The following is a 25,462-nucleotide window of genomic DNA, read 5'->3' as shown; positions in this document are numbered from 1 at the left end:
TCTCCATTTTATTTGCTTTAAAATTTTGAATTAATGTTTTCCATTTTGGGCACTTTTTCATAAAAGAATTGGGGTGGTTTTTCAGTTTTTGGGCTATGAAAAACCAATTTTAACCAAGTAAAATTGGCTTGAAAATTCAAATTGATGAAAGTGTCTAGTTTTTGAAAATCTCCTGTTAAGGAAATTAATTTCTTAAGCTGATATTGGTTTTATTTAAGTATAATTATGATGTAGGATAAATACTCTGTAAATAAAGATTTTGAATATAAATGCACATTAACTTTTTGAGAGATTTAAAATTGGGGGAAAAGGTGGAATGGAACAAAATATGTAAATGTGTGTGAAGTTGGATCAGTAGTATAGATTGATTTTCAGTTTGAAAAAGGACACTTCTTGTTTATACATATTAAAAAAGGACAGTTCTTAAAAGTGTTTAAAATGCAATTTATGATTACAATTTTATTTAACATCATATAATCTTTGAAATTTTGTTCATGCTGCAATTTTCACAAGAATCAAAAACTGCCAGTGCTATCAGCACTTTGATTTTATTTTTGGCACCTTTTTATAAAAAGGGGGGTGGTTTTTCATTATTGTGCTCAGCTGACAGGCAAATCATGTGCTCATGACAAAGCCCTTTATTATAGTAAGCCAGATCTATATCAAAACTAAGCAAGTCCAAAGACGTAACTAAGGCCTTTTCTTTAGTGTTTCTCCAAAACAATATGTCCAAAATTCTAACTTACCTGTACCCAAAAGTCATTAAGATGGATAAACAAAATATAAAGTGCACAATGGCATAATGTAAAAAAGAATCTGTAAAAAGTTTCACTCAAGTTCAATTCAGCGGTTTCAGAGAATTAGCAAATTAGAACTGGGGACAAACCAATGAATGGAAGAACAGATAAACAGATGGACACCATGAACTCTATATACCTACAACTTTTCTTTTTGTCGATCTGGGGTGTCTTAATAGATGAATAAAGTATTTTCTTATCTCTCATATCATTCAGTCTATTTTCATGAGGCATGGAAAGAAATGCAAAACCATAACACTCGCAGCTATTTTTATCTTTAATTAAAATAATGATAACCAGACTCTAAATTTTAAAGAAGGAGTCAATAGTCTGATTTTTACTGTCCATTTTTTGCTTCTTCTTTCCTTGTTTATCAGATGGAGAACTTGCAGCCCTGTATTAAAAGAAGAGTCACAAATAAAGCAAAAACACTGCACAATTTCTCTATGTAAAGAAATAAGATTCCACATAAATTTGTACAATATTCCAGTTTACGATACGGTGTGAAGTAATGGCTAAGGGCCTGAGTAACTTAACCTTGCTGTATTTTCCCGGTTCGTGTACATGTACATGTGTTGAGTTCAACTTTCATTGCAGTGACCATACAACCATCAAGAAAACCATCTATGCCCCAAGTGACTGTGACCAACATAACTGATGCCCTTAAAGGAGTGAACCAGGAATGTTAATTATCAGTAAGTCAATGCACCTTGTTTCACAACTGTTATAAGGGATTTTGTTTAAATACTTTCCAGGGTTTTTCCTAGGGAGCTTCAGATTTGTCATCTTTGAGAACATCCATTTTTCCACTGTGACTTTTTTTTATTCATATTTGTTAATCAATAAAATTAAAATTAAAAAGCTGAAAAATTGAAATGGATGTGCAGACTTTTTACTGGATGCAGACAAGAAACTATTTTAATTTTATACGGAATGGTAGATGTATCTCACAATACTAAATCATACTGAAACCAGCCTCTGAAAAAAAATAAGCAGTGAGATTACCTTTTCTTTGATTTACTGGTAGGTGTTACTCTAGTTGAATTAGAACTGGATGACATCACCGCTGAAGTGTTTTCATGTCTGACTATTTGTGTTATGGCATCTTTTGACAAACAAGTATCCACATGTTTGTTAAAAGCATCAAGATCATTTCCTCGCTGCTCCATAAAACAAACTGGACACACAAGGCTGCCTGTTTCTGTTTCCTCTCCATTCTTTGGAGAAACATTAGTCTTTGAAGAACTAGCATCTGCTGTATCAGTAATAATCAATGAATCAGATTTCCCTTGTGTTGGATTTGAAGGTTTAAAATTTTGGTTTAATTCACCTGCAATGTCCAAATCCTTTGGTTCGGAAAGGTCAATAATAACTGCTTCTCTTTCTACTTTAGAGTTAACTCCCTTGCAGAAATCCATTTTTGAAGTTGTCTCCCCCTTTTTATTATTAACCTTGGAAGATATAGCTGTAGAGATAGGTGAAAACATAATTTTTCCTTTCCTCATACTAGGCTTGGACTTCGGAACAGCTTTAGACTTCTTTTTGTTAGGCAACAAAGGTTGTTTGAAGTTTTTGTCCTCCTCATGAGCTTGTTTTGTGCAGTCTTTTACAACCTTTTTATTCAAACAAATATCAATATGTTGGTTAAAGTCAGTCAAATCTTTGCATTCTGTAGAATTCTGACAGACAGGACAAACAAAACTTTCTCCTTCTTCAGTGACACTATCTTTAAATGATGATGAATTTTCAAAATTTTTCTCCCCAGCCTCTAAAGGCACAACCCTGCAAGGTTTTTCTGTTTCTTCATTCTCCAAAGAATGAGTATCATCATCTTGATTCAAGAGGCCATTCCTTATTTTCTGAATTAAGTCTGATGTATTCTTTAGCTCTGATTGCTTATCTGATAATGGCGCAGCTCTTTCCTTTGAGCAATCAATAATATTTAAGTCAAACTCCATCCCTCTTTCACCAACAAAGTCACTGTCACCTTTAGAATCATTTTCAGCCCTAATTCTTAAGACATGATCTATATTGTTGAAAGTTGTTTCATGATTTGTGTCCATTGAGATAGATTGACACATACTCTCCTCAGGTACATCTACATTATCATCCTCTCTAACTTTCCCTGAGATCTGTATTGTATGCTCACTTCTCTCATTTTTTTGTTTTTCTATTCCCATACGTTTAATGAACCCAGTTATGGTGTTCTGTTTCTTTTTACATAAACTTTGATGTAATAAACTGGACATCCGAACTCCTACAACAAAGTTGTAAAATTAATTAACACTGTACTGACCTGAAGGCATGACACCATAGTTCAATGAAGGTGCCAAGTTTTGTGTCCTTGGACATGTATTGATAAAAAAAGTTGTATCAAATTTAAGATGTGTATATTTTTTTATTTCTATAAAAATGAAAATATATTAAAACTGCAACAATTAAAACTTGTATTTCAAAATTGAGAAAATATAATTTATCCTATACAGCCAAAATAAAAAAAAACCAAAAAGTTACACAACTCAAAGTAAAATCCCAATAAAGGATTGACCTAGTGTGTGTTTGCTATTAAGAGGAGTTGTTGTCTCTTTGAAACTCATTAATGTGGATAAAGGTAGTGGTCATATGAATGTTACTACTGATAACTAGAACACAATGGGAAAAGCATGAAATGTACATATGTTAATAGAATTATTGTTTTGATGTTTTAAGTAGTACTTTAGCTAAGAATCATGCAAAATGTGATTCATGGGTGAAAAGCCTACATATTTTTATTTTTGATATTTTGTTTGAAATGCCATAGTAAACAGAAATTAATATTTGGTTTTTCATATAACCCATGCTCTTAGGAGATAAAAATTACATTTTACAGAATTTGCATGATTCTTACAAAGACTATTACTTAAAATTAACAAATAGTCTATTGATGCAAAATCATCGAATTTTTTTTTTTTCAAATGACACACGTATCTGTATAATTGAATATTCTATAGAAAGATAATTTGACTAAAAGCCACAATTTATGTTGAATTTTAGCTCTTTACTTATACATGTATAATGTTCAAAATTTAATTCAGAAATCCTTATTTCCTTTTTTCTAATTTGTGAAATATTGAAGATTCTATCAAATACCAAAATTTAAGAGATTTTTATTGACTTGTTTCATGAAAACTTTTTGGTGTTTATTAGGCACATTCCTTAGCAATCCATTGTAAAATAGTGATATTAAACATCAAAATATTTTGAAAAAAGAGGTCAGAAAATCACGTTTGAATACCGTTAATTGAAGAGTACTGTTTAATTGACTAATCTACCAAATCTTAAGGGATATTATCGGCTAAAATAATTTTTGTGACAGAAATTTTGAACATCATTTACATGTACTGAAAAAGTTCTGCAAAATGTAATTTTATGACAAACAGCAGGGGCAGATCCAAACACTTTGAAAAGGAGGGTGCTAGCCGGGGTTTCCTCCGAAAAGGCAGGGGTGCTAGGTCATGAGTTATAATTTTTTGTCAATTTTACACATGAAAATGAAAAATTTTTCAATAAAAAGGAGGGGTACCAACCCCCTGCCTTCCCTTAATCTGCCACTGGACAGCACAAACAATTTTGTTAATGTATGTCATCACAATGAATTGAAATCAACTGAATATCCTGTAAGTAGAGAAGAGAATTCAGATGGAATCTGGTCAGACCAAATGTGTATCAGAATGATGGACTGACAATATGATTCCAATATTCCATCCATGTGCTGACTTGTAAGTACAGTGAAACTTCTCCAAACCGGACCTTCAGAAAACCGGTCTTCCCTTTAAACCGGCTGTTTTCAAAAGTCCCGGCCGATATACCTTAAAACCTGTGTGTTTTGTCTTCAATAAACTGGCCACCCCCTAAAACCGTACACTAGCTGGTTTTTCACAGTTTTAGTAACATATTTCAAATAAAAACAACCTCAAAATTGCGGCCGCCCAGTTATTGTTCACCTGTAATAAATGTGTCGACGAAACTGTAAATGATTATGTAATATTACGTAATTAATAATTCATTCACTGACTCGTTTGCATTTCATCAGTGGACATATACATCTTTTTTTCTCAATAAACCTCTTTACAGTGGTACAGAGACAGTTAACATTACAATATAGTACATTGTACTACATGTAATGGCAAAATATATGATATGTAAAACAACACAATTAGGAATATCAGTACAATAGGTTATGAAACAGTGTATGAAATCATTACAAATGTACATCAAACTGTTTCAGTATTAAACATATTTATTACCGTGGAGAATTCAACTTTTTAATAATAGCATTAATTAATTCATATAATTTACTAAGATCTGAGACGTTCTTAGTTTGCATTAGATCTCTCATAACAAGAATATTTGGATGTGATCTAAATCTAAATTTCAAATTATTCCTTCTATCAATATCAAATGCGGAACAAACAAAAAGGTAATGAAACTCATCACCAATTTGTGAGAGTTAAAAAAAAATGCATTTTCTGTCATTTCGATTGATATTTTGCCATCTGCCAGATTCAATCGGCAAATTATGACTTGTAGTTCTAAATCTACAAAGTCTGATCGCACTCAAGCTTTTCTTTGAAAATTTGATAATTTAATGCCTTCTGTGAGTTCTGAACTTGGGAATTCCATGACAGGTTAAATTAATCTGTCAGTTTTTGTTTGACAGTGTTATAAAGCCAGGTATTACTGACAAAATTTTGTGTATCCCAAACGTATGACAATCCACAGTTATCAAATATGAATTTAATAAAGTTAATCCAAATCATATTTTGTCCATCAAAAAAAAATTTGTAAACATAGTTTGTACAAAATAACAGGTAGTTTCTCTTGTTTTCCCAATATTAATTTGGACCAGTAATTGACTGTTCTCAATTTGATGCAAATAGAGGATATCTCCCAAGCTCCCAGAATTTTAAGTGTACCCGCTCAATTATGCGGTTATTACCTGATCCCCAAATTTCACAGCCGTATAAAAGTATTGGCTGAACTACCTTGTCAAAGAATTTCAGTTGACTTTCAATAGATAAATTGTGCAATCTTCCTTTCTGTCCTTTGGACAGATGATAATTGAAGGGGACAGTAGTTTAAACAATAAATTTAATCCAGACATTACATTTTATCACTGGTTGGTGTTAATTGGTGTGTACACACATCCGGCAACCGGGGTCATTTAATAGTACGATCTTTACGATCTTTTAACTGTCAATTAATATGACCTGTATCCAAGCCCAAACAACATAGGGGTGAAATTATTTGACTTTGTTGACAGGTAATTTACGAAAACATCTCTTAGAATGCATTGCTATTTTTACAAAACCAGCCACCCCTATAAACTGGCCATTTTTTCTTGTCCCAGTGGTGGCCAGTTAGGAGAAGTTTCACTGTATAAAAAGTATTTAGCAATTAATCAATTCAATTAATATACACATGTATAGATTACAAAAAACTAGACAAATTCTGAACAAGCTAACTTGCTGGACCATTTAGCTATTTAGTAATGTTAAAGTTGGTTCATCTACCCTGAGTTTTATAAAAAAAATCTCACAGAGTTGTTCAGGAGGAGTTGTACTTATAAGGTTTGAACATGTAAAACTCTTATGGTAAGTTCAATCATATACAATGTACCCCCTGCAAACATCATACAAAGAACGACTTCATTCACAAATGATGCCTAACCTACTTATAAGTTCCAAAGTTTGATAGACAGACATAGTCATACCTGTAAACCTATGAAACAGTTCATGTGGGAGATTCTCCACCATTGACACTGTCACGTGTAGGAGATGTTTACATAAAAGCAAATTTTTGATGTAATATTCAATTATTAAGTATATTTGACAGAAAACAAGCAATTTTAATTAAAACATTCCATCAAATCTAACATTTTAATGTTGGAGATTCTAAATTTCTCATTGATTTTTTTGGGAGTCTATACCACTTAATGTGGGAGGGTTAACATGTACACATAGGGATTCATATATTAATTGAGGAAACATGTTTTTCAAAATGTTTTTGTGAAGATTTTTAAGACTTTGCAATAAAAAGAACCAAAATAACAGAGAGGTTGAGTTGATTTTTTAAACTTCACATACACAATACAGCTGGCAAGATCAAGTCTGAGACTACATTTAGAAACAAATATTGGTTTAAACCAATCTAATTAAAATATGGCCTATCATTTGTTCCTCTCAGTCACTGCATGTATTCATCTTTCATGATTTCAAAAGCATTAACATGAGGATTCTGAAAAAGGTCATCTGAACAGAAAATAGAAAGGAGTGTCATTATATATCCCACATGCAGTGATTGAATAGAACAATTGATGGATCTAATTTTAATCAGATTGGATTTAAACAAAAACTGAAAACAGGGTTTACAGTACACGGTCACATTACATTGCCCTGTGGTAATACAAAGCATTCTTACTTCCATAAATTACAAATAAATAATACAGCAGACCTCTTTAGTTTACCTACCCATCAATCTAAGTCTTAAAGGTTTTGGAGCCACATTTTGTATTTCTGTCTTCAGTAATTCCTTAGCTGCAGCAAATATTACATCACTTTCATTTGTGTGATCAGATAAAGTATGGGCTCTTGTCTTCACCTCAAATTCCACTGTCTTTATCTTAATGGCAACTGTCTTTCCCTACAATCAGAAGATATCCTTGTTATCAGTGATAACAAAATTTGGCATCTTTTATTAATTCATCAAATATAGAAATCTTAGACAAACAAGAGATTCCATCCAGTATATGCAGCTAAGGATATCCTAATTAAGCTTTGTATCAAAAATGGAAACATTCTGCCAAGTTGAAGAAGATAAAAATACCATAAAAATTGTCTCATACCAAAGGACATAAGTAATTGTAGTTTACTTACACCAAGGTATAAAATTGTAATGTGCAAGTAGTTCTCCAAAGAGGATTCATTTTTTTTTATTTCTTAAGAAATCCAAATTTTTGTCCTAAAAAAAAAGAAAAAAGCTTTACCACAAAAAATTCCTGTTAGTCCAGTCAATCTAGCAAAATTTTACCCTTCATCTAAACAAATTAAAACAGAAGATATTTAAGTTCTAATCTATAGCATTATGACCCAAATAAAGACAGAAAAAAATCTAACGAGCAGTTATCCTCAAAATAAGCAGTTCAAATTTCCACAAATTAACATTGGAATGGGGAGATAACTCTGAAAATACAAATCATAATTATGCTGTATCTGATAAATAAAATGTAGCAATAGTGGATATTTTAGCATTAATTAGAGGTCCATCTACAACTAAAAAGAGATTTCATATCTTTTAACAAACAAAAACTTCGATTTAGAAACTAAATAGTAAATGATATGCCCAATTTTCTATAATTAAAAATTACCCAAATTTAATATTTACATCATAACCAAATGTATTACAAATCATGGGCAGCATAATATATGTCATAGTCATTAGGAAAAAAGAGGTCCACCAAAATATCATACTTTACAAGAAATAAAAAAAAAATAGAAACCACGTTGTTTGTTTAAGGAGTTATGTCCCCTCTCCAATGTGAATTTCCATAGGACTTTTGAAAAGCTTATTTTGAGTTTCCTGCAACTTAGCTTTTTTTTTTTTTAGACTTTTTCGGTGTATAAATAGGGATTTATGGATTTGAATCAGAATACATTCTGTTGCAATTTATTTAAATTTAAAATCTATTTTGACTGGACTATGTCTTCATGTTTTCAATTATAGCATTAACGAACTTGAGGCTCAAGAGAGCCTAAATCACTGACCTGGTTAACCATTTGCTTATTTAAAAAAATTGAGGAATGACAGGCTAAGTTAAAATCAACTAAACTGTCAAATGCAGGAAATGCTTTTAATAGCATTTTCAAGACATGAACCAGAATTTTGCTAAAGGCAACAATTTTTGAATTATTCCAACCCCTAAGTTCCATTGCTAGTACAGGCAGCCATATCTATTCATGGATTAAAAATCACAACCGTCATTTTGAGCACAATCCACTAAAGAACTATTATACTTATTTTCATTCAATGATCTTAAATGGTTCTAGAGAAGAAGATTTTCAAAGTTCTACATGTGAAAAAAAACAACAAAAAAACAAACTGTTTCAGGGCTGTATCTCCTACATCAGTCAATGAATGGTACTGAAAATTTCGACACAGGTCCTTCTCATGATGCTTAACAATTTTACCCAATCCCAGAAATTTGCTAAAGGCAATGGTTTTTGAGTTATTTGCAAAAAACTGCTATCTGACCCCTATGTTCTATTTTTGGTAACGGCGACCATCTTTTTTCATGGATCAAAAATCCCAATGTCATTTTGTGAGGGATACCCTATGAAACATATATGTCAACTTTCATTGAAATCTGTTCAATGGATTTTGAGAAGAAGATTTTCAAAGTTGCACATTTGAAAAATGCAAAAAAAAAAACTGATTCAGGGGCTGTAACTCCTACAACAGTGATAAATCGTCTTGAAATTTCGGCATAGGTCCATCTCATGATGCTGAACAATATTACCCTTTGCCAGAAATTGCTAAAGGCAACAGTTTTTGAGTTATTTGCAAAAAAACTGCCATCTGACCCCTACGTTCTATTTTTAGTAATGGTGGCCATGTTTTTTCATGGATCAAAAATCCCAACAGTCATTTCGCGCATAACACCCTAAGGAACAATCACGGCAAGTTTAAAGGCTGTCAGTCTAGTGGTTTCAGAGAAGAAGATTTTTTAAATTTGTCCACAACAACGACGACGGATGCCAAGTGATAGCATAAGCTCACTTGCCTATGGCCAGGTGAGCTAAAATTCAAAACAGCAAAAAATGAAAGTAAGCTTCCTTAAAACAAGAGGCTCCCAGGAGACTGAATTGTTCACCTGGTTAAATATATTTTCCTTTCAAGGGCAATAACTCTAACAAGATGTACGACAATTTTGACTCCATGAAGACATTGGTAGGACTTATCATGAGGATCATTTCATCAATCGAAAGTTTCATTCTATCTATTCTAGTTTTTAAGATATTGATTGAAAACTGCAAAAGACATAATTTTTTGCCTTTCAAGGGCAATAACTCTTATATGGCGCCGTCTGATAACTTTGATCCCTGGAGATTTTTGTAGGCTTTATAATAGGAATCATTTCAGCAAGTGAAAGTTTCATTCTATCTATCATAGCTTTCAAGATATAGGCTGAAAACTGTAAAAAGGATAAGCCATTTTTCACCTCTTGAGGGCAATAACCCTTACATGGAGTCGACTGACAACTTTGATCCCTTGAAGACTTTTGTAGGCCTTATAATAAGGATATTTCAGTAATTGAAAGATATTGGCCAAACCTAATGGTTTTGGAGATATATGCAGAAAACTACTGTACGACCCCTGTGTTCTATTTTTAGTAAAGACGGCAATGTTTGTTCACCAATCAAGAATCCAAATGATCATTTTATTCAGGATACCCTAAAAAAACAAAAATACCAACTTTCATTGAATTCTGTATAGTAGTTTTTGAGGAGAATATTTTTGAAAGTAATAACATCAAAAACAGCAAAAAATACCCAAAAAGGGCAAAAACTCCCAACATGGGTCAGCAGATTTTCACCAAAATTTGACCACAGATAGATCTCATCATGCTGTATCTTTTATCCATGTCAAAATTTAGTTAAACCTAATGGTTTTGGAGATATATGTAAAAATCTGCTGTCTGACCCCTATGTTCTATTTTTAGTAATAGCGGCCATGTTCTTTAACCGATCAAAAATCCAAACCGTCATTTTGTTAAGGATACCCTAAAAAACAAAAATTACAACTTTCATGGAATTCAGTGTAGTAGTTTTTTACAAGAAGATTTTTGAAAGTAATAATATCAAAAACAGCAAAAAATGACCAAAAAGGGCATTAACTCCAACATGGGTTTGTCTGACCCATATATTCTATTTTTAGTAAGAGCGGCCATGTTTTTTAACCAATCAAAAAATCAAACAATCATTTTGTGCAGGATACTCTAAGGAAAAGTCATTATAAGTTGCCAAGTTTAAAAGCTGTCAGTTTCAGAGGAGAAGATTTTTTAAGAAATTGTTAACGACGATGACGATGGATGCCAAGTGACGGCAATAGCTCACCTGGCCTATGGCCAGGTGAGCTATAAATGAAAAACATTGTACATGTATCAAAAAACCTATGAAAATCCCTAAATGCTTTTCTAAATTGTTGATGATGGGTTGACAGACTGCTATGTAACCTAAACTACCTTTCAAAACACAGACTTATATAAATTAAATAGATACTTGAACCTTTAATTGATCATTCTTTAGATCCTCTGAAAGAGCATTACTTAGTTCCTCACACTTGGCAAATAAATCAGCAGGTTTACTCAATTCACTGAATGTCCTGTGTATTTGAAAAAACATGAAAATACATAATTTCAAAATATAGTACTTGTACACTGTTTGAGGTTTATATCTTAAATATCTTTTCAAAAGGGATCTGGAAAAATTAATAAGGTTCCCTCCCTTTCTAGACCAGCTACAAACCTAAATGGTAAGACAGTTATTAAATTAGCATAACTTTGATAATTATGACAAATAACCATTGAAACATTATTGGTAAGAATTATCTACTGCCAAGACCAAAAAAATATATGTTTGTTTCCTATAACCAGACTGACCTGGACACAAAACCCAGACCTGGAAATATTCTAATTGAAATCAGAAAAAAAAAAAAGTTTCAAGTACTGAGTTAGTTCCAAAGTTCCAGAAATATCACCTATCTGGTTCCAGTCTGGGTTGGTTTCATCATCAAAATGGCTGCTCCCATAAGTGTAGAAGCTAGCTCAGTTGTATCAACTTACATATACCAGTAAAGATCATTCTTTTTTTCAAAAAAAAAAAAAATAATAATAAATAAATAAATAAATAAAATAAAAGATAATCCCAACTTTCTGAATTTTTTGCCTAGGTAATAGGAGACATATTTTTTGAAGGGCACCTTGTCTCTTCGGTGTGGGTCGGCAGTTGTCAGTCTTCTTTTCAATCCTTTTTGCCCTTGACCAAGGCTGTAAAGCCAAAAATTTGGGCGAATATTCTATATATTTTTTAAAAGGTTATTTGTATGTAGTTCCTTTTTACCTTTTAAACATGGCTTTTGTTCACTTATTCATTATTCTTATTTTTATTGGCCTCGCCAAAACTCAATTTACCTTTCAGTACTCATACTTTTTCTTTCATTGTCCCTGAGAAAAAACAGATAAAGAATTATAATCAAAAGGCAGGTATACATATGGAATAAATTATAAAATAATCATAAAAATAAAAATTGGAAAATTATTAATGCTTATTCTTAAGTACAAAATATACTGACAACTTTTCGGTTCATGGAAATACTACTTTAATCTGTACATTTACAGTTCTCAGTCAGAAAGAAGACAATAATGAAAGTTTTTACTTGAAGAGATCAGTTGTAAGTTATATGGACAGGTTGGTCTCCCCCAAAAATTCAATGGACCTCAGCTTCGCTTCCGTCCATATAATTTTTTGGGGGTGATTAAATGGTCCATATATTGCCATATGATCCTCAGCGTCATAAACTATTTGCTAAATAATGATGTATTCAAGGTATTTTAATGACTTGATTGATAGGTAATTCCTGCTCATCTCTTTAATGTGTACAGGTATACAATGACCTTATAATAGTAGAATGCTCAACTTATTAGAGGTTATATATTTTATTCAGTCATGAAACACAAACCGCTCAACAAAAGTTGATCCAATGCCAATACAAATCCGCATAAAATAGTTGAATGAGATTGAAGAGTACAACTGGTACAGTGTTGCCCTCTGATGGTATAAATCTTGACAAGTGAAAACACCAAGAGCATTCAACATCGTCTCACTCACTTTTCCTATTCCACTTATCTATGGAATAATAAAATAAACAGTAAAAATATTCAAGATTTAACAATTTCTGTACTTAAGTAAACTGGTGTTATACCTTAAGCATTGGAGGGTGGATTGGGCTGGCCCTGGATGCCTGATCATTTTGATTGATCAGCAGGGTTCAAATTTGTTTTCACCTGGTTAAATTTTTGCCTTTCAAAGGCAATAACTCTGACAAGGATTTTGATTCAATAAAGACTTTGGTAGGACTTATCATAAAGATCATTTCAGCAATTGAAAGTTTCTTTCTATCTATTATAGTTTACAAAATATTTGCTGAAAACTGTAAATAAAAAGGTCATTTTCACAGGAGAAGATGCTTGAAAGAAATAGCATTAAAAATAGCAAAAAATCATCAAAAAAGGGCAATTACTCCAACATGGCTTAACAGATTAAAATGAAAATTTGCATGCGTATAGATTTCATCATGCTGAACACTTTAACTCAATGTTAGAATATGGCTAAACCTAATGGTTTTAGAGATATATGCCAAAAACTTCTGTTTGACCCAATGTTTTATTTATAGTAATGGCAGCCAAGTTTTTCGACCAATCAAAAGTGAAATATTGAATAATCAATGTGAATATTTGTAAGTTCTATGAAGGGATGTGATTTTTTTCCATTCCAGAAGGAACATTCATCTTTTTACCTTTCTGGTTGGCAAATCCTTAATAAATTCCATTACTTTATCTCTATCAGGCGGTATTCTGTATTGACCATTGGGTTTATTTTTGTCAGAACAAACTTTAGCCAACATCGTATTAGGGGCTATTCCTACAATGTAAATACAAGTTATTTAACATCACATCAATTTTTTCCATAAATAGCCAGTGTAAATCTTTTTTGTGTATTACGGTACAAGATATATTTCTACCAACGACATGTAATACAAATTTGTATTATATGCCCCTATATTTACTAATACCGAAAGAAAATTTTCCATTAACTCCATATGACAGATGTACCTGCAATGAGGAAAATTGAAACAACCATTTCACAAGAGATGACTATGGCACTGAGCTCACACATACTGTAAACATTCTAATTTTGCAGTGGACTGAAAACAGCGAAAAATAGTACATGCAAAATTGATTTTCAATACTATAACGCTAATCATTTTTTTAAACCATGAAAATTTGATATCTGCAAATGTGTTCACTTGACAGAATCCACAAAAATTAGCAACCATGAAATTTAATAAGTTTACAGTATTAGAGCCAATCAAACTACAGTTTCAAACAAAATTCAAAAGTTTTCCTATATATTCAGCTTTCTAATTATTTAAAAACCATTCTGCTACCTATGGTGTTTCATCTAACAAAGAAGTTCATATATCTTTTCAATATACCTAAAGATTTAAAGAAAGACAAAATATCACTTAATATGACCCATCATGCTGAAGTGCCAGAGCCAATTTCAAATTTTTCCTATAAAAGGAATAGAGATTTTTTAGATGCCATACAAAATTTTTGACAAATCTACACACTTATTGATAGATTATCTAATATACACGACACTATCATTCATTTAAACTGGAAAAAACATATACACAAAATTTGTAAGATTTTAAGTAAAATAATAAATTGTAAATGTAAACTATACCAGCACTGGCAGTCAGTCGTGTCTTCTGTTCAACTCTAGATCTCATTTCATGGACAGCATCATCAGCAGACATACCAAAAGTCACAAGGTCGTATTCAGGATATGCTTTCCCACACATCGGACAAACACTTGACTCAACAGTGTTAGCAATAGATTCTGAAATCTCAGTTTTAATGTCATGCTGCAATACTAATGGTTTTAAGACAAGATTCAAGTCACAGTTACACAACGTTGAGCTGCACCCATCAGTTTTCCTACAAATAACTGTCCTTTCATAGTCAGATAACTCAAATCTTTGTGACAGATGTTCAGTCATGTCCAAGTAAGCCTCATCTAAACTCATTGGAGAAAAGTTAGGATCATACTCAGCAAGAACTTGTCGAACCATTTTACTTATTTCAGTGTATTTGTCAAAGTTGGTAGGCACTATGATAAGTTCTGGACATAATTTTTTACCAATAAACCCAGGCATAGCTGCTCTCACTCCAAACTTTCTAGCGTGGTAATTAGAGGTTGACTGGAATAAGAATAACCAAAGGGTCATGATAAGAAAAAGAAATATATATTGATGTAAATGCTGTAAATATAAATATTTAGTCCTTTCCACTATGGAAAATTGAAAACAATGAAAATGAAGTAGTCAAACTTAGAACATAATTCTATGTAAAGATTCTTGGTCATTTTTAGCTTTCAAGGCATCATTATCTTTTGACAAGAATTGAATGAAATAATACTTGTTAAGTGTTACTAACCAACATGGACATGCCACCAACAGCCATTGGTTTATCTTTCAATGATGGATTTTCCCTCATTTCAACAGCTGCATAAAAAGCATCCATATCAATATGTACAATAGTTCGACTTAAATCTCTGGCCTGCTCAAATTCTTCTAATAATCTATCAGCCTGGTAATAAAAAAAGAACAGTAAAAATGAGTTTCAGTGGTGTACATATTAAGCCTTAACTAATTTTCATATTTTGCATTTGAAGTTTCTTTAATGTGACATTCTACAGACATTCCACTTCAAAGACATAGTATTTTCATCAAAATAATGTATTTTCTTGATATATTTTGAGGATATCAATAAAGAGCTTTGTACTGCGCAGCATGATATGACCACAGCATGTTGAACTCTGTTCACTAAGGGCAAGTGTGGACACAATATAAAAGAGCTTCGTAGAGTGCAGCATGGCATGACCACAGCATGTTGAACTCTGTTCACTATGGGCAAGGGTGGACACAAAACAATAGAGCTTCAAAGAGTGCAGTATGGATTGACCATAGCATGTTGAACTCTTTTCAATAGGGACAAATGTGGGTACAATATTAGTTTTTGATAGATTTAAGCATGAGGACTTACAGTTCATTATAGACACAATAGACACAATTTTGCACAAAAGTTGATGAATTCAATTAAAGAAGAAAACAGTTCTGCTTTAAGGGAGCTCATTAAAAATATTTGCCTTCCATCCCTACAACTGAAAAAACTGTAAGCTGATTGAAAAATAGAAGCAGGGATTCTCATGCAGTATCCAATTATTGTATTTTTTTCAAAATTTGACCAAAAATAAAAAAAAAAAAACGCAGGCAGGTTCTTCATAAAGTATAGAACATAGATAATATTTTATACTAAAAAAAATTGGCAAAATCAAACACAAAAAAGTCTATAAATTCTATGAAAACCTTGTTTTTGGCCTCTAATTCTAAATGGTTGGTACCTTAACCTCCAAAATTATTACCAGTCTTCTTTTTGTAATTTTAAACCTTGTTACAACATTTTTTAAAGATCAGCCAATTAGTACTGAATCTATTTCACTACATCCACACTGATAACAATGGCACCATACTGTTATACAACCACAATTTTTTTGCTATTGAGTAAAAACTATTTATCTAAATATGTTATACCAATGAATACCAACTTACAAAATTGGTTCTAAACAGTCACAATACATTTTCTATGGTAATGCTATGACAAACACCCACACTCTGTTTGAATTTTACAACAGATCTTAGACAAAACAAGAGGCTCCAAGGAGCCTCAGTCGTTCACCTGGTTGAATTTTGCCTTTCAAAGGCAATAAATTTAACAAGAAGTTGTTCAACAATTTTGACTCAAGAAGTCTTTCGTACGACTTATCAGAAGGATCTTTCAACAACTAAAGTTTCTTTTAATCAATCATAGTTTTCAAGATACTGACTGAAAACTGTAAAAAAAAGTCATTTTTCACCTTTCAAGGACAATAACTCTTACAAGGAGTTGTCTGACAACTTTTATCCCTGAAGACTACTGTAGTCCTAATAACAAGGATCATTTCAGCTATTGAAAGAATTTAGCTTAACCTAAGGGTTTTGGAGATATCTGGGAAAAACTACTGTCTGTTCCCTATGTTCTGTTTTTAGTAACAGCAGCCATGTTTTCTGACTGATCAAAAATCCACACATCAATTCTATGCAAGATACACGAAGGAACATTCATACCAAGTTTGGTTCCAATTGATCAAATAATGTCAGAGGAAAAGATTTTTGAAAAGAAATTAACATTAAAAAGAGCAAAAAAAAAAGTCTAAAAAGGGCAATAACTCCAACATGGCTAAACCGATTAAAACAAATATTTGACCAGAGATAGACCTCATCATGCTAAACACTGTTACCCAATGTCAGAATTTAGCTTAACCTAACGGTTTTGGAGATATATGCAAAAAACTACTGTCTGACTCCTATGTTCAATTTTAGTAACAGTGGACATGTTTTTCGACGAATCAAAAATCCCCACATCAGTTCTATGCAGGATACCCCAAGGAACATTCATACCAAGTTTGGTTCTAATTAGTCAAGTATTTTCAGAGCAGAAGAGTTTTGCATAATTGTTAATGACAATGACAATGACGATGACGACGGATGCCAAGTGATGGCAATACCTCACATGGCCTTTGGCCAGGTGAGCTAATAAGTGTATAAACCTTTATCTTACATCAATAATAAAAATATCTAAGATAAAACAAATTTGATTAATAACATTTTTATCACGGGGTTAAATTGATAGTATAATTTCTACCATTGACAGCTATTTTTTTCTTCATGAACAAAGTCTTTGCACATAGCATGCATTTACCAGGACGTTTGTCTCAAGTACAATTCCCCCAAAGCAGCTGCACCATCTTTTGAATGTCTTTAAAATTTAATTTTATAATAAATACCTCTATTTGACCACTTTTTAGTTGTTCTTCAGTTATCTGGTCTAGTTTCGCACTTTGTTCCTCTATCCTTTTGGTCATCTGTTCTTCTTTCTTCCTTTCATTTTCATAAAACCTTGAACCTTCACAAAATAAAAATTTTATTCAATACATGAACTTCAAAACAATATTCCAAATCATTGAAGTGATGTATATGTTATTGAATTGGTAATAAGGGGAGTTTATGTGTACACTCCTTTTTAGGAATGACTTGAAAATTTAAATGTTGTATAAACATAAGCATGAACATACATTAGGAATTCATCACTATTCATTTGATTTTACCTGCCAATAACTTTTAAAAAAATAAGACTTATTAATTCAATATAAAGAACAAAATTTTTGATTTCAGACAAACTAAAGATTATAAACCAGACAACAATAACAGGAACACTGTCAGTAATATTATTTTTCCATTAAAATTAGCAACATGAAGTTGCACTCGTAGTTATCCTATGTATACCTCATACAGGAAGTTGAAATTGATGGTGCCGAAAGTGCATAGAATGTATGTCCCATCCATATAAACACACATACCAAGTTTTAAATCAATCCACCATCCGTGCAAGACCTGTCAAGGACGTTAAAAAAATCCCCATGTACTGAAATCAATCCATTTACTTAGAGCTGAGGTAATTGTGATGATACTGGAAGGGAGTACAGACAAATGGATATAAAGGTTGATTCAAATATATCACCCATCATATATTTAACATCAGATTACCTTTTGAAGCCTCCATAATAATCTGGTTAATTTTTTCTTTATCCAGTCCAACCATTCCTGCTTTATTATCATTCAACAACATCCTATTTACAACTCCAGATTTGGATTGACTTTCAGGAACTGAAACCTTTTCTGAAACTTGTAGTTGTCTCTTAACATGTTCCGTGTCTTTTGGTAAACCTATGAAAAAAAAATTGTTGTCTCCCCTGATTTAAATGTATACTTCAGAATAAAATGGGTTTAAATTGCCAGCCACTGTAATGAGTAGTTACTGAGAAAACTGACAGAAAGTGTTGAAGAAACAAGGTCACACAGACACATGGAAACATGGACAAGGGTAAAACAGTATAATTCCTTCTCCTTCGGACTGGGGATATAATTACTGACTGCATAGATATCTTGGTATGGTACTTTTTATATACAATTCATTGAAATACATTTACATTTAACAGAAAAGGAGGATCAAGTAACTGGTAGTTGAGTAATTGGATAGAGTAAATGAAAACACAATAAATCTGATAAACCGCAACAATATAATACACAAATTCATATAATGGTCCATATAACAGTGAGCATACAGTTTGTACCTCTGGTTTCTTGATCATGGAACTTGAACTTATGTGGACAACAAATACCCTCAGGATCAGCCCAGTCTGTTGACCTCCATTCTTCCTCATTTTCTTCCTGGGAGTCACTCTGTGACATCTACAAAATAATAATGATGCTTCAAAATGATATCATTTTTAGATAACAATATTGGATGGAAGGTAGCAATAAACTGTCAAAGCTAGATGTGCCTCTTATTTAACATTAGTTAACATACATGTATAATGCTGCACTTAATACAGAAAGACATAATTCACATACTATGCTGTGGTAGAGATAAGCTCGATTGGAAAATTCTGTGTCCCTCTTAGGATATGTTTCATTTTGCAAAATAAAAAAGCTGGCCTTACCACTCTGTCAAGATATATGCATATGACCAAAGACCTTTATTTATTCCATAGGGTTCCATACATTTTTTTCAATGACGTTTTTGGCTGTACATTGGACCATATCATTTGTTTTGATATAAGGAACCACTCAAAGTGATAAAAAAAATACACCTGGGACACTCCACTTGAAATATCAGAGAACAAGTGTGATTCACTTTTTCACTTATCTCCAAACCCTGAGGTAATGCCTGAATGTCCTCCCAAACACCAAAATAATCCATGGAACTGGTATTTCATTAGTTTCATTGCTTCTATAATAATTTTTTGAGTATATATTTTATTTTATCTATCTTTTGTCCAGCAATCCAAAAATGTTTAAGTCTCTAACAAATTTCACTTTGAGCAATTAATGTAACAGATATTCTTGCATGACATCCAAGTAACAGTTGGAATTTAGTGTCTGTCCAGTACTACTTTTTTGTCTGCCCCAGGTCAAAGTTCATCAGAGGTATTGGGCCATATGATGGGCATTCAAGAAGTGTTTTTTTTTCTTCAATGTCACTATTCTTACTGCAAAGATTGATTCTGTTTAGCTTAGTGATATTAGTATAGCATCCCCATTTTAGTGATATAAACTTAAGTACTCTTAATCTTCATCCGATACACTTAGTCAATCTGTTGCTTTTTTTGCAGGTTTCAACATATATGAGTCTTGTAAGGGATTTGCTTAATTTCTGCTGAAAAATGTGCATGATTTCTCCCTCGTGCCTCTTGAGGGCATAAGATATTTGATTCTGTCATCAATTTGTTGAAGATAAATGAAGTTCTAAAGTCAAAACCAAGTTGAAATTATTTATTAGGTTTCGAGATAATTTGTCCAGGAATTTGTTGTTTCTGCTTTAAAGCACAAGAATTACTGTGAAAGTACTATTGTTCGTGGGGTACCAATTTTCGTGGTTTTCGTGGGTAGGTAAAACCATGAAATTTGGTTCCCAACAGAGAGTAGATTTCCTTTGATGTGTATACTGAAAACTTCAAAAACATGAATTCAAGAATCCACAAACTTGAGTTTCTTCCCAGATCCACGAAAATTGAGATCAACGCATTAAAGTCCTTTCACAGTAAGTAATTTAAATTCTGTTGTGTGGAATATACAGAGCTGAGATCAAGATATTTGTATTGATTGATATTGTGTGGACCTACAGAGCTGAGATCCAGGTATTTGTATTTATTGATAATCTGTACTTTTTTCCTCTGATATTGTTGACAGATACTTTTTCCAACTCTTGTACATGACAAGATATTCGAAAATATCCTTCAAAATATTGGGAGTGATTATGATGTCATCACACCTTCTTCAGAGTTTGAATGAAAATGAAGTCACACACCAACAGTTTGTAGTCCCATTACTCGTTTTTTTCACTATAATATGTTAAGGAGGTAGACCTTTTACAAATCATTGGAACATCTGAATTCAGCATTTTATATCAATCCCATGTAAGCATAAAAGTAACTTGGACTGATTTCATTCTGTTTCAAATGAAAACTTGATATGCTTTGGTGAAATTGAATATGATACAAACATATCACTGATTTCAAGAGTTATGTCCCTAACCCTAGGTCTACCTCCTTAATAAACCAAAAATTCAATTATTAGTTTACTGATAAACAGAATAATAGTTACTTTTGGTTTTGATACTGACAATATCATATGGAACATATCTCGACTCGTGCTCATGCTCTCATTGAGATTTTAAACGATATCAAAATTAAGGAAAGCTATTACATGTATTTTATACAAAACTGTGAAATAAATTGTAGTGATTGTATGGGTTTTTGATAATATAACAGCAGTTATTGTATTATTTTATAATTTTGAATATCATTCATTCTTCTCCTTAAAGTCTTTATAGTTTTTCTGCATAAATTAATGAATATTAGTGCATATGATTTTGTTTTTTTTATTCACACTACACAGACTTTGAACAAATGTGTATCAAACATTACTCAGACATGTAAATTAAATTCACCAACCTTAGAGAAGTCTGATAAATAGTCACTGATGCTTTTTAATGGACATTACTGAAGACAAATTGTAGAAATGTTTTATATTACATTTTAGCATTATGAACTTGATAATGCATCAATTAATTTGAAACTCCAATGAAATTGCAGTCAATATGCTTGATATGTAGTCAATATCATTGGTTGCATCCTAAATTGTCTAATCCCAGAATGTCTAAAGATAAATTTTACCGAATTACACCTTTAATTCCCAGAATGTCTAATCGCAAATTGTGAGTACTTCCCAAAATGTCTAAAGGTAAATTTATGACCTGAATTAGTATAAATCAAAGTTTTTTTCACAGAATGATTACTTTTTGCATGATTCATATATTTGAAAGCATAGAGATGGGGATAAAGGAAATTATGTCAGCATTTTGTGATTGTGTTTGATTAATTTCCCGCGGCTGTTCGCTTTGGAGTAATGAAGTGACAGGTGTTGTTTTTACAGCCTCCGCATAAGATTGGTTTTTATTGTCATTAATTACCACTATTTCCGGTGAGATAGGAAGTAGTCTTCCTGTGGTATCACCTGTGGTGGGTTTTATGGCTTCGGTGTTGTTTTTAGGTTTACTTTTAAATTTAGCCTTTTTGACTGCTTGGTTTGCAAATTTAAATAATCAACAAACATGTATTGTAAAACCAGTTTGTGGCATTGATAAACTTGGCATTTTTTATCTATGGCTTGATGGTTGCCATAACAGTTGTTGCATTTTATTATTTGACTAGTGCATTTAGATGTTGTATGTTTTCCTGCACATTTAATACAAGTAAGGCTGGTTTTGTTGCATTCCTTTTTAAAATGTCCAACTTAGCGCAAGAAGTACAGAATTTTGGATAAGGTTTATAAGGGCTAAGCATGTAATCTTGAAAGTGTTCAAATGGTATAGTGGACAAATCCTTGTGCTTGTAATCCAGACTAGCCAAAATAAAGTTTGGATTACTGCCCATTTCAAGTTTAATGTCAACCCCATTTTGTCTCAACAAGTTTTCTTGTTGTTTTAAGTTTAAATAATGTTATGCAAAGTCTCTAAAAAATTAATAAAAGTTGAAAAAATAACTTTATTTAATAACCAACTAATTATTCATTCAAATCCTACTCATTTAGGTCCTCATTGAAAAAAAAGTCACACGTCAGAATGATCACATGATTTTATGATACCTATTATATGGGTTTGCAGGGTGTCATTCTGGTTTGCCCACCTTTAATTGAAGGTTTAAATAAACAAGGGGGTGCTGTTTTAACAATTTAAGTTTGTCTCTGAGGACAACACATCTTGTGGTAAATTCTATTCAACTTTTAAACATGAATTCAGAATTGAACCAAATCTTCTCAGATTGTCTCCAGCAGAATGTATTATTTGACAATAATAAGATGTCCCAACTTAAAACTACCCATAGAAACTAGGAGGTGGTCTGGAGTCCCATCGAGTCAAATAAAGAGGGAGTGGGAGATGAAATTCACATATTCTTCCAGTGTAATAATCCAACCATTACATCCCAGATTACTACTCAAAGCAACCGCATATGATTAAATTTGGTGGGTTATTGTCTATCTGTAATGTTCAATTATACAAAAGAGTGTGTACTTTTTTATGAAAAATTGCTAATGTGATATGAAAGTGAATGTGTTAATATATAAATATGAATTAGTGATATTGATTGTGTATTGTGTCTGTGTATTTGTCTTATTTATTTACATGTTTGCGTTTGTTTTTTTTTGTCCTCTTGTACACCTACTGTGTTTAAGGATATCAATAAAATCTTGCCTTGTCTTGAAATGTGGGTATAAATTTTACCTGTATTTACCTGTGAAATTTGATAAGGAGTTCTATGATTAAGGGGAGTATGCATTTTTATGCCCCCCCCCCAACAAACTGTCGTGGGCATATTAATTTATCCCTGTTCGTCAGTTCGTCTGTCATGCCATTTGTCTGTCCATCTGAATTACACATGATCATGGCTTGTCCAGCTATCTCCTTGTACAGTTTTTTAAACTACATCTATAATATTTTACAGGATCTTTCTACACATGATGAAGGTGTGCAGGACAATTGGTGATGGTTTGACTTAAGTCATTTTTACTCAGAAATACATGTATACGGATCATGGCTTGTCTGGTTATCTCCTCATACAGTTTTTGAACTACATCTAAAATATTTTACAGGATATTTCTACACATGATGAAGGTGTGCAGGGCCAAAGGATTTTGATTTTCATGAAATATTATGGAAATTGGTCATAGTTACACTTAGTCATTTTACTCAGAAATACATGGGTCATGGCTTGTCCAAATATCTCCTCCTGTAGTTTTTGAACTACATCTAAAATATTTTTTGCAGGATGTTCCTACACATAATGATGGTGTGCAAGGTCATAGGATCTTGGTTTTCAAGAAATATTATGGAAATGGGTGATAGTTGGACTTTATAATTTTTGTCACAAATATACCCCAAGCAACAAAGTTATAGATTTATTATTGGGGATATAAACATTTCTTATGTGTCCTTCAGTCCATCCATCAGTCCTCCTTTTCTCATCACAACTAGTCTGACACTACCGAACAAAATTTCATGACACTATATGACCAGGATACAATATGTAGATATGCATATATTTAGGAAATTCTGATCCCCCAATTTTTCGAGCTACTGTACTGGTAGAGTTTGTCATTGCAAGTTTTTGAAGGAATTAGCTGAACCAACAGACCATGAGTATCACAAGGCTTGATAAGATACCTGAATCTGCAAACCATGTCTTCATACAAAAATAAACATGTTCTAAATTTGGCAAATCTATTGAGTGGGGGCATAATTAGTGTCTTAGACACATTTGATTTACTAAAAAAAATCACTACTAACAAATGACACAGGGGCTCCTGTGACAAACAAGGCTTCTAGTTTTTCCAATAATTCTTTCCTAAACTCATAATGCTAATTATCACAAACAATACTGACAAAAATTATTCAAATTTGTTTCAGTATAAATACAAGTTTCAAACTATTTTGATAAAAAGTGTACTATTTGTTGAAAGTATGCAACATATTTGCAAAAATAAGAAAAAAAATGTCACAAGTTAAGATAAATGCACAAAACTTAAAACATAAAATGGAATTAATTGTATCATTTCAAATTTTTAATATTTGTTATCTATTAGATATTGTTCAAATGTATTTTACTTCCAAATTCAAAATTTTAGTTTTGCTTTTTAAAAATGCCTTGCAGTTTTTAATTATGTTGATATAAATTCTGCTCACAAAATATAAGCATTACAAATAGCTTAATTCTGCTGTTACATGTATATTTTATCTATGCTAAATTGTGCTTAAAATTAAGATAAAAAGTAATTGAGTTTTTTTTTGTGCTATGTTTGCTCGATATATTAGCAATTAAGTTACATTGAACATATCACTTTTAACATTGTTACATGTTCCAATAAATTGTGAAGTTCTAAATTAAGTAAGGATAAATTACATTAAGATATGAACTTCAAACTTGAGGGAATGACTAAAATAAAAAGTGAAATAATCATTCAAATAAAAAATGTTGCTTACAATAACAGCATATTTATAAATGTCAAACATTGGGACAAACCATCTTCAATCTCTTTATACATAACATGGAACGTCAACCAATTTTTACTTATACAATGATGTATTATGTCTAGTCCAGATTATCATGATCTTCGTTGAGGCATTTTTTTTTTTAAATTTTTAAAATTTATGAAGTCTGGGGGCGACCAAGCAAAATAAAATTATTAGCCTCCCAAGATTCATGGATTGTTGGGTGCATCATGCAATAAAGATATTATTATCGTGAGACAACATAGTAGTTCTGATCTTTAAAACATATAATATACAATACATGTTTTGGAGGTTTACTCTGAATTCCACGAACTTACCGCTGTTTGTGTACGATGATCATGTGATCACTTTACAATACCACGTGTCATTCTTTCCCTATCTAACACCACGTGACATCTTGGGCTTCAATTTGCTGTATTTTATTTGTTTCACGGATAACGGATATATTCCATCATGGCAGGTTTTCCACCACCAATAAAGAATCCTGAAGTCAAGATTACACAGGTTTGTCACGTAACAGTATTTGCAAATTTTGTGTTTAATATTACAGCCATTG

General features: G+C 32.1%; 2 protein-coding genes across 2 annotated transcripts in view; one reads left to right on the top strand and one right to left on the bottom strand.

The window, feature by feature from the left end:
• Positions 1 to 1,061: 1,061 nt before the first annotated feature.
• LOC148621025 (DNA polymerase kappa-like) lies at positions 1,062 to 25,358 on the bottom strand. The gene is made up of 13 exons (XM_088575018.1): positions 25,224 to 25,358; positions 18,911 to 19,028; positions 18,324 to 18,503; positions 17,564 to 17,682; positions 15,115 to 15,267; positions 14,363 to 14,879; positions 13,410 to 13,534; positions 12,573 to 12,739; positions 12,025 to 12,057; positions 11,120 to 11,216; positions 7,307 to 7,478; positions 1,803 to 3,054; positions 1,062 to 1,191 (listed from the first exon to the last, which is right to left on the bottom strand). Exons 2-13 carry the CDS (start codon positions 19,026 to 19,028, stop codon positions 1,101 to 1,103), a joined length of 3,024 nt encoding a protein of 1,007 aa, XP_088431144.1. The 5' UTR covers positions 25,224 to 25,358; the 3' UTR covers positions 1,062 to 1,100.
• LOC148621024 (retinal dehydrogenase 2-like) overlaps positions 25,254 to 25,462 on the top strand; it is a 35,017-nt gene continuing 34,808 nt past the window's right edge. Inside the window, exon 1 of the mRNA XM_088575019.1 lies at positions 25,254 to 25,410. Within this exon, the coding sequence (XP_088431145.1) occupies positions 25,360 to 25,410 (51 nt within the window). The 5' untranslated portion in view covers positions 25,254 to 25,359. The remainder of the gene's footprint in view (positions 25,411 to 25,462) is intronic.

This window comes from Perna viridis, chromosome 3 (assembly GCF_037379345.1).
Source record: "Perna viridis isolate PV_CMFRI_1.1 ecotype Kerala chromosome 3, ASM3737934v1, whole genome shotgun sequence".
NCBI classification, from domain to species: Eukaryota; Metazoa; Mollusca; class Bivalvia; order Mytilida; family Mytilidae; genus Perna; species Perna viridis.
Note: the sequence above shows the minus strand (reverse complement) of the source record. Positions and strands in the feature narration are given on the sequence as shown.

Bases quoted from the DNA above. Each gene is read 5' to 3' on its own strand.
- LOC148621025 (XM_088575018.1), bottom strand. From the start codon at position 19,028: ATGTCACAGAGTGACTCCCAGGAAGAAAATGAGGAAGAATGGAGGTCA. The intron at 18,504-18,910 runs GTACAAACTGTA...TTTTTTTCATAG, and splicing joins CCATGATCAAGAAACCAGAG to GTTTACCAAAAGACACGGAA. The intron at 15,268-17,563 runs GTATTTATTATA...TTTTATTACCAG, and splicing joins TAAAAAGTGGTCAAATAGAG to GCTGATAGATTATTAGAAGA.